Raw genomic sequence first — 9,699 nt, forward strand, 5'->3', positions numbered from 1 at the left:
TTAATTGCATTGAGAAAAATGTTCTTAAATAAAGGTTTTGGTGGTTTAAGTGATGGTAAAACTGCTGTGTAGAAACACATGCTTTTCTCATGAGTACCAATTTTAGGACAGTGATTTATCACTAGTATGCGTAGATTACTTGTATATGATGCATAATTTGTTAGCACATGCTAAGTGATAACGCTTTTTATTCTTGGGATGGAACTTACGCAATTCGATTGTCCATTCAATAATATTAGAAGTGAAATCTTCAATTCTATTATGCATTAGAATCTTGTGGTGTGCCAGTATTTGAGAATGCCAGAGCCAAAAGTGATGGCACGTGGTTTAAGGTCAATGACAGGTTGGCCTATGAATGCCAGGATGGATATAAAAACCGAGATGGACACACCGTAGGCTCCATAGTGTGTGGTGAAAATGGTTGGTCTGATACACCCACCTGTCAGGGTAAGTACTGATTTTCAGGATCATCGAAATAAACAAAATGTGTGTAAAGCGTATAATTGTTTTGTTATCCTAAACACAACCATTTATGTTATGTAAACTTAGATACTCGTGACCCAGGTGATATGTTTTACAACTTCCCCAGCAGTTTTCTCCCGAGTTGGTTGTTGCCACCTCCCAGCCGAGTGTTCATTCCTGCAGGCCCCGGGAGGACTTCCTTATTTCCTGATTGTGGACAGTTCTGAGGACAGTTACAGGAATCTCCTGCATGTCTGCCAGCCCACTGTCTGTTTTCCGGGGTTAGAAATAGAACCTCCATCTGTGGGCACGTGGGTGGACAGTTTGTGTAAAGCTTTGAAAACCAAACAATCCTTGGGAACTATGAGGGTTCCACTGAGGAAGTGGGGGATTTCCGGTGGAGATTGGGCCAGAGTGGCGGCTGAGGAGATGCAGAGCAGAGGACAGATCTGGGATGCATGTTGGTAGAAAAGACAGTGACGTTACTGAGTGTTGGGTGTCAGGCAGAGTAATCGTCCAGGGACTCACGCTTTTATTTTAAATATTCTCTCATAAGGAAGCAGGTACATGGAGGTGGCGTTTGGTAAGGTGGTGCGGGCAGTAGAAAGAGCTCTTTGAGAGGAACATCTCCACTATTGACGTGGGCACATGAGCGTTGAGCAGCCCAGGGACCATCAACATTAGATTCTAAGCTACAGAGTTGAATGTTGAGGCCTCGCTAGTTCAACATATGAGATTCCCTCCATGTAAATTACAACGTCTCATGGGGAAAGAATACAGAATGAGAAAAGAGGAGACCTCCAGACTGAGCCCTGAAGCATTCCAGCATGCAGATGTCCGTCAGAAGAGGAGAGGGCCGCAAAGTAGAGAGAATAAAAGGACGCAGAGAATCAGGAGTAAAAAATGTTGGAATGAATGTTGCCTTAGGTGTGGAGAGATAAAAGGATGAAAGGGACAGGAAGTCTGACAGATGGATTCATAGTCTGGGTGGGTTTCAATTCCACTCCCCGATTTGCCAAGCATGTGTCTTTGGGCAACACCACGCTGATCAGCAACATTGTTCATTCGTCCATTTCTATAAAATGTTTCCATGTTGACAAACATTCTCATATTTTTTAAAAAATATTCTGGTGATTTGTCTACATTCTCCATGCCGGCTTCCACACCCACCTAGTATGGGCTCCCCACAGGCTCCTTGCATTATGGAAAAAACAACACAATGAAAAAAGTCAAATAATGAATCAAATGATAACAATATACCTAATACATTTTTATATTTTCAAAGGAACAAATACATCCAAGGACTTAGAAAATGGGAGGGATTGAGGGCTTGTTTCATAGAGGAAGGCATCTCTACACAGAAAGGTTGAAAACCATTCGCAACCGTGCAACAGGGAGAGCAAGGAACTTGATCTCTTAAAAAATGTTCAAGACCATGAAGCCTGGGGTCTGGATCAACAATCGGAGGAAAAGATAAGATGGCGTTGGAAGTGTAGGCGTGAAAGAGTTGGGGTTTTATTCTACGTAGCAATTGATTTAAATTATTAACTAAGCAACTTTTAATGTTCCTCTACTAAAATATATGAGAAATGCCTCTGTTTGAGTGTCCTGGTCCCCAAGTATATTACATTACTGTACCAATTTTTATTTAAGCATGCAATTTAAAATTGTAGCATTAGTTGTTCTTGAATGTGAGAGAATAGTATTGTTTTGATAATACCAAAAATGTAGAATTTAGTTTTCCTAATGTCATCGATAAAATCAGATTTACTATAAGCTAGTTGAAATTACAAATAAGTGTTCAGGACACATCTATTGCTTCAGAGGGTCCCAAATGAATGTGAGGGATGTTTCAGACATAATAGATAATGCACTTCCAGGGAGAGCATTTATTTGATGCCTCTCCGTATATGCAACACCCAGCCACTTATTCTTGCATGACATATAAAGTTTACTTGCCACTGGTTAATCATATGTTCTCATTAAATAATTTACTCTTTTTATAGAAAGAGAATGCATCGTTCCCGATATAGAGCAGAACTTACTTGCTCAGCCCCAGAAAGAGAAATATGTCATTGGAGACGTGTTGACATTCTCCTGCAGAAACAGACATAAACTTATTGGACCAGACTCTCTTCAGTGCTACCACTTTGGATGGTCCCCTAGTCCTCCGACATGTAAAGGTGATTAATTCTCTGCCACCTGCTCAAACAAGAATAAGAATGTTGGATATCAGCTGCCCTTTTCCTCTTAATTTTCTGTTGGCTCCCAGTGTGTCTATAACTCAGTGCATTAAGCCAGAAATGTGTGTTGAGTAGTAGATACCTCCCACTTACTTATTTAAGGAAAGAATCTTTCATTGTTGTTTGGACCATATACTGAAAACTCCGTAGACGCACATATTGTGTGACGCTGGAGTGACCTCTTTGGTCATAATTTTTGTATAACTTCCACCATTGGTGTTGGACATTTCTATCAGCATGGGTCTCACCTCAAGTTTCCCTGAGAATTTCTAGACAATTTCAAGCATCATGGAGTTAATTCAATGCCATATACAATATAAAATTTGTTGATGAAATGCTTGCCTCCAGTGATTTTTTTCCCCAAAAAGTTTTGATGAAATGTTTCCGTGGAATGTGAATAGTTACACAATGATATTTGGTCATTGATTTGCATATAGGTTTAGATCTTCTAGAGCAGGGGTGGGTACCTTTTCTCTGCCAAGCGCCATTTGGATATTATGACATCGTTCTCAGATCATATAAAATTATCAACTTAAAAATTATCCTACTGCAATTGGTCAAACATTTAATTAACTCACCCCTAATGCCTTGGCAGGGCCAGTCCAAATGATTTCCAAGGCCTTTCATGGCCCTCGGGCCAGACGTTCCCCACCCCGATCTAGAATATTGAACGTTTCCTGGGCTTACATATATGTCCAATGTGCTAGTTCTGTATCATAACAGAGCTGGGAGACATGAATCTGGTGTAAACACCATTCTTTATCCTTCCTCAAAAGAACGCTATAATAAGTTAGATAATAAGTAATAGATTAAAGAAAAAAATCACTTCATTTTACTGGATTTTCAGTTGTACAAGAGACACTTTAACCTTTAGTTATATAGTATTTCTACTGTAGAGGAAGTGCAGTCCTGTGATCAACCTCCTCGACTCCGCAATGGGAAAGTTGCGGACACACCTAAAGGGGAATATGAACACGGTGAGGTGGTGGAGTATGTGTGCAACCCCAGGTTCCTGATGAAGGGTGCGAGGAAAATTCAGTGCGTTGATGGAGAGTGGACACCCTTGCCCGTGTGTGTTGGTAATGTATCCAAAATTTCAGTAGTGTTTCTATTCATATCAAGACTCACTTACATTTTAAAGTTGAATGTTTGTGGGATTTTCACAGAGGAGGACAGTACATGTGGAGACGTACCTGACCTGGACCACGGCGAGGTCGTGTCCCCAGCACGGCCCCCCTATCACCATGGAGAGTCAGTAGAGTTCACTTGCGGAGAAGGCTTTACAATGATTGGTCACAGCTCAGTTACATGCATTAGGGGAACGTGGACCCAACCACCTCAGTGCAATGGTGAGAAGACATTTCTTTAATTGACAATTAATAGCATTGTGATTTTTTATTGTGAAACTCTACATGCAACCATATTTTTGAAATGTCGGGCTGACAATGATAATGAATCAAACATTCGTTGTTTGTAGTTCAATAGTGTCTACAAAGGAAAAAAAGAAACTAGCAATAGAATTTGATGTGTCTGTCCCTAATATTGACATTGTTTATACCTATGAAGCTAAATTTTACTTAAACACATATGATTGAAATTTTCTCCTCCAATGTTTATTTTTTACCTCCCTATAATCTAGCTTTTCACTCTACTTAAGATGTTTCTTTTCTCAGAATAAATAAATTCTTTCAGAAAACAAGCATCTTTTGACATACCACAGCCATTACACCTCCTTTTGACTACAATTCTTCCTTCAGTTCTCATGTCTTGAAAAAGATGATTCCTTCAACACTCTGGATCAGTCCTAAAAATAAGACTAATTCTCAAGGCTCTTGTCTGTTTTAAATTAGTCTCTTTTATTTTAGTTTCTTTTTCAAGGTTGCATTGCACAATCATTACTTTTCTTCAGCCGCTTACTTGACTTTTCTTTGTTCTGTTAATCCTCATTGGACTCTCATCATTAACAAATTATTAACAAAAACTACCTAAGATCTACACTGATACCTTACAAATCCAAAAAGGATTGCCACCTGCATTGCATTTTTGAAATACGTAGCTGTGTATGAAAATTTTTATGGTATCTAAAACATACTGATGCCAGCATAAATTTATTACTATGGCATTATAATATTATTAGATTATAGGATGATCTGGTATATAAAGTGACTTCTCAAAGATCCTAAGAATATATATACAAAATAGGTTATGACTTAAACAACCAATTTCTTATTCTGATTTTTAGTGATCATGCTAAAGATATGCTGAAATATTCACATTCTAAACCCTACAACTTAGATCAACCTTTTTTGTCATTGTACTTTAATTTATTGAAAAATATATAATAAAACTAGGAAATTCACATAGTCTATTTCCACAGATATTTTTTTCTTTTAACACTTCAAGGTTGTAGAGTAAAAATAATTTAGAGATGTTTGGGATCAAGAAAAGTGGATGTGAAAATTTGCAGATTTCAAAAACAAGATTATATTTAGTCATGTATGACTCTTCCCTATGTAGATCAGACAAAAGGTGAACCCCAATGTCCCCAATGGCTTTAGGATGAGTATTCTCTCTGAAACTTCAATACTGAACATAGGACTGTGTGTCCAAACATTGTAGCGCACCTCATGCAACATGATCAGGAAGAACTTTGCTGGTGGAATTTATGGACCTAATGTCCTATTTCATTAGAGTTTGGACTCTATAGTTGTTGTGTTGGGTTTTTTAATATTAGTTGCTTGGATTTTCATAATCAGTGTTTTCAATGGAATATTTTCATTTTACAGCAACAGTTGAATTCAAGACGTGTAAATTATCAAGGGCAACTGCCTATGAGACAAACTTACAAGAAAGGAATGACTATGAGCATAATAAGAAAATCAATTACACATGTGGGAGGAAGTCAGAGCAGAAACACTCAGTCTGCGTGAACGGAAAGTGGGAGCCCGAGGTGACCTGCACAGGTGAGCTCTTGTTTAGAACATTTCCAAATGGTGGATTTTCCTTCCTGCCTTGTACAAGGTGTCTCTTTGTGTCTTAACATTTTATTTCGAAGTCTGTATTATGACAATAATGTTGTAGCTGGAAAGTAATTTAGAAAATAACCAAAACACTGTTTCTGAATAGTAATTGTATCATGTGCATTGGTCAGCTGTCAACAAACCACCCGGCAGTGCGGTGGCTTTAAAGTCACATTGGGCAGTGGGTGTGCGCATTAGTATTGGGATCCCATTGCTACCAAGTTCTTACCTTACAGATGTGCCTATGCCTATAACATGTATATTTATCTAAGCATCTATGGGTGTACACATCTATCTACAGATAAATCTATGTCTGTATCCATCTACCTCTGAAGGAATCTACCCATCTAGTCATCTGTCTTTGCTCATTTATATCCGTCTGGCAAACACTGAGTCACATTGCCACCACCAATTCCAATAACACAGGGTTTATTTACTTTTCATATCACTATTGCTCTTCTTTAACTGAAGGGCACCTTGACCCACTCACCTCAATATTTTTACCAATTTCCATGGGCCTAGAATATACAGAAAGCATTTTACATAAGCTAAGCTTCCCAAGATTGATCCCAGAAGGAATAAAGAAAAGAACCTACAAGGAAGGCCATGAGAATATAAACCCAATGAGGTATATTAGAGTGACAAACAAGACGGAAAGTATAACATATTTAAACACAGAACAGAGCATTGTAGTTTGATCTTTCCAGGTGCATTATTAGTAATCATTTTATTTACTAAATTGTTATTTTAATATTTTGACTTATGATTTTTCATCAAGAAATCTGATTTTAATATTTTTAGAAGCACCACGATGCCCACCTCCACCTCAGATTCCCAATTCTCAAAATATGACCCTGACCGTGAATTATCACGAAGGAGAAAAAATATCTATTCTCTGTCAAGAAAACTTTCTAATCCAGGAAGGAGAGGAAATCGTGTGCCAGGATGGACGATGGCAGTCAATACCGCGCTGTGTCGGTCAGTAGTGGGTCACTATCAATTTTATGGGCACATATATCTTTGCAAGTTTCAAATACTCTTAGTTATTAATAATTTAATTGGTTCCAATGACCTTACTTTAAAGTCCCAAACAGTGTTGGATTTTATTTTTCAATTTAAATATTATCTTTGTTCTTCACCCTTTAATCTCTATTTTTCATATAGAAAACACGCTGTGTTCTCAACCGCCTCATGTAGAACATGGAAGCATTATTTCATCCAGAGAAACATTGGAACCCAAGCTATATGCGCATGGCACCACATTAAGTTATATTTGTAAGGATGGTTTCAAATTATCCAAAGAAGATGGGATAACATGCCACCTGGGAAAATGGAGTGCTTCACCACAGTGTGTAGGTGAGGACAGCATGCAAACTAAAGTTCTGTTTGGTACAGTTCAGTAAGATAATCCATCGCCATCATCAAAGTCATGAGAAATAACTCTTTAGATTTATAAACGTATAAAAGCATTATATTTCATTTATATAGATTTTAATATTTTACCAAATTATTTTTGCATAAACAAATCAAGCCTATTTTTATTTTATTGGTCCATTATGAAATCACTTGTCGTTCAGGCATTTTTTCCTACAAAACCTGAAATGTGGTGAAATGAAACCTCACTCTTCATATAATTATACCTGTTCATGCTCCTACATATTCATATGGGTTTCAATGAAGGCTTTGTTGTCAGGTTTTATAAAGATTTATGTTCTCTCTCCATTGTCCCTTCTGCTCTCTTACAGTAGAGGATACTTTTCCTAAGATGATTCTCAGTGTGTTTCTTTTTATTTTATTGCTCATGATTCGTTAGAGAAATATTGACACACTCATTCTCAAATGTGTTCACAGTTTTCGCTTCAAATTCTTGCTCAAGCTGACAGCTGGACACACCACCATGGTGGTTTGTCAAGCATTTGTGCACCTTTCCTGACATGTGATCTTGGCACCTGTGTGATAATTTTCTTTTAAATGAAAGTACCAGATATGAAAAACCAAGACATGAAGTAAAGTTCAGTTAGTGAAATACACAGTCATTCTTTCTTTCCTTTCTGGTTTTTTTTCTTTTTTAGGACTTCCTTGTAGACGACCCCCTGTGGTTGCCAATGCTGTTCTTCCTGACAGGATAAACATTTATCCACATGGGGAAAGATATACATACACCTGTAAACCCGGATTTCGGATCCGTGGACCTGCGTCTGTAGAATGTTCAGGAGGAAATTGGTCCCATCCCCCAGAATGCACAAGTATAGTGTATTTCATTTTCTTCTAAGGCTGATGAATATCTTTAGTTCACAGTAACTATGGTACAACTATAAAACTGCATTAATTCTAGAAGGTATCTCTAGAAGTTCTGGATTCTGCTAGAGAATGAATAGCACAATTAACGGTAATATGAAAAGTTTGGCAACAGGAGCCAAGTTATTTCATTGGATGTCATCTGTGTTCACTGTCCACGTGCTCTGATGGGCATCCTCTGAGTTCTCATCTCTTCCTGTATCACAGCTGGATCCTGCTCACCAACCTCATCATTATTCAATTCACTGAGAGTTTATCAGTTGTCTCCTCATAAATCCATAATGTTCTAAGATGTTTGATGTAGCCAGGCCCACATGGCTCAGTGGTTGAGCATCGATCTAGGAACCAGGAGGTCAGGGTTCCATTCCCAGTCAGGGCACATGCCTGGGTTGTGGGCTCAATCCCCATTGGGGGTCCTGCAGGAGGCAACTCATCAATGATTCCCTCTCATCATTGATGTTTCTGTCTATTAATAATCCCTCTCTCCTCTCTGAAATCAATAAAAACATAGTTATTTTAAGATGTTTGATGTTATTATTGGAAACAGATTTAGACAGAAGCAAAAATATCAAATGCACATAGTGTCTGTGCCCGTGTGGACAGATAAGAATTTGATTATGAGAAGTTTGGTCTCGGTCATGCCCGGTATGCCCATCTCCTCAGGCTTTCAACACCACCATCCCCACGTTGTACTTTTGATAAATGTAACGTTATTCAATGTAATTGAGTCAAGATGGCTAACATTTTCAAGTTATCAGGAAAACATTGTACAGTAGACATTAGTTTGGTATGTATCTATTATTCTAAAGTATAATTATTGGCCGACATATACTTTAAAAGATTTACTGAAAAGTCTATGTTGTTGCTTTTTCAGAATCAATTTGTTCTAGCCCACCCAGCTATGACAATGCCATCCTCACAAGCCGGAAGAAGAATAGCTACAAGTCAGGAGACCAAGTGGCTTATAGATGTACAGAACATTACCAAATGGAAGGATCCAATGTTGTAGAGTGTAGGGACGGCATTTGGATTGGAACACCCACATGCAAAGGTATTTTGGTGAATGGCTTCTACCTTCATTAAAAATTAGGCATACGATTCTGGGTTAGGCCAGATGAAGGAAGGTTTATGCCTCAACAGAGAGGAATGGGATGTGCACTGAGTGCTGGCCATTGGGGCCCCAGAGCCCTCAGAGTGTGACCCCAGAAACAGCCGTGTCAGCGTCTCTGGGGAATCTGTAGGAAGGCAAATGCAAACTCACAGGCTCACTCTGACTCAGCATCAGAGGCTCAGGGGTTGTGACCCTGAAACCGTTGTAGCAATTCCCAGCGGGCTCTACGCCCACTTTTGTGGGGAACCGTAACTTCAGCCTCTTATTACTTTATATCCACCCGAGTCTCCCCAGTGAACTGCACAGTGCTCACTGCAGTGCCCGTAAGCACTCACATTATTGGAGTATTTTTAGGGAACTGTAAATATATTGTACTCTTAGTTTTCCTCAGTTTCTGTGTGGATATCTTAAGTGATCATCTTCTTTAGCCATGCGATATTCCTCAAAGCATGTGAATACCTGACTTATTCTCTAAGAACCTGGCTACTCTGCTCATTTTCTAAGGGCCTGAAATCACAATTGAAAAACATGATGGTCTTTATTATCCATGAATGAGTGAGATCAT

General features: G+C 38.7%; 1 protein-coding gene across 1 annotated transcript in view; it reads left to right on the forward strand.

Moving 5' to 3' along the window:
* The window catches only part of LOC102238960 (complement factor H), a 12,002-nt gene extending 2,881 nt beyond the window's left edge, over nucleotides 1-9,121 (forward strand). Inside the window, exons 3-11 of the mRNA XM_005882405.2 lie at nucleotides 271-447; nucleotides 2,469-2,645; nucleotides 3,602-3,784; nucleotides 3,872-4,054; nucleotides 5,492-5,668; nucleotides 6,527-6,703; nucleotides 6,890-7,081; nucleotides 7,798-7,971; nucleotides 8,898-9,121. Of these exons, the coding sequence (XP_005882467.1) occupies nucleotides 271-447; nucleotides 2,469-2,645; nucleotides 3,602-3,784; nucleotides 3,872-4,054; nucleotides 5,492-5,668; nucleotides 6,527-6,703; nucleotides 6,890-7,081; nucleotides 7,798-7,971; nucleotides 8,898-9,106 (1,649 nt within the window). The 3' untranslated portion in view covers nucleotides 9,107-9,121. The remainder of the gene's footprint in view (nucleotides 1-270; nucleotides 448-2,468; nucleotides 2,646-3,601; nucleotides 3,785-3,871; nucleotides 4,055-5,491; nucleotides 5,669-6,526; nucleotides 6,704-6,889; nucleotides 7,082-7,797; nucleotides 7,972-8,897) is intronic.
* The last annotated feature ends 578 nt before the right edge of the window (nucleotides 9,122-9,699 follow it).

Source organism: Myotis brandtii, unplaced genomic scaffold, assembly GCF_000412655.1.
Source record: "Myotis brandtii unplaced genomic scaffold, ASM41265v1 scaffold7139, whole genome shotgun sequence".
Classification (NCBI taxonomy): Eukaryota; Metazoa; Chordata; class Mammalia; order Chiroptera; family Vespertilionidae; genus Myotis; species Myotis brandtii.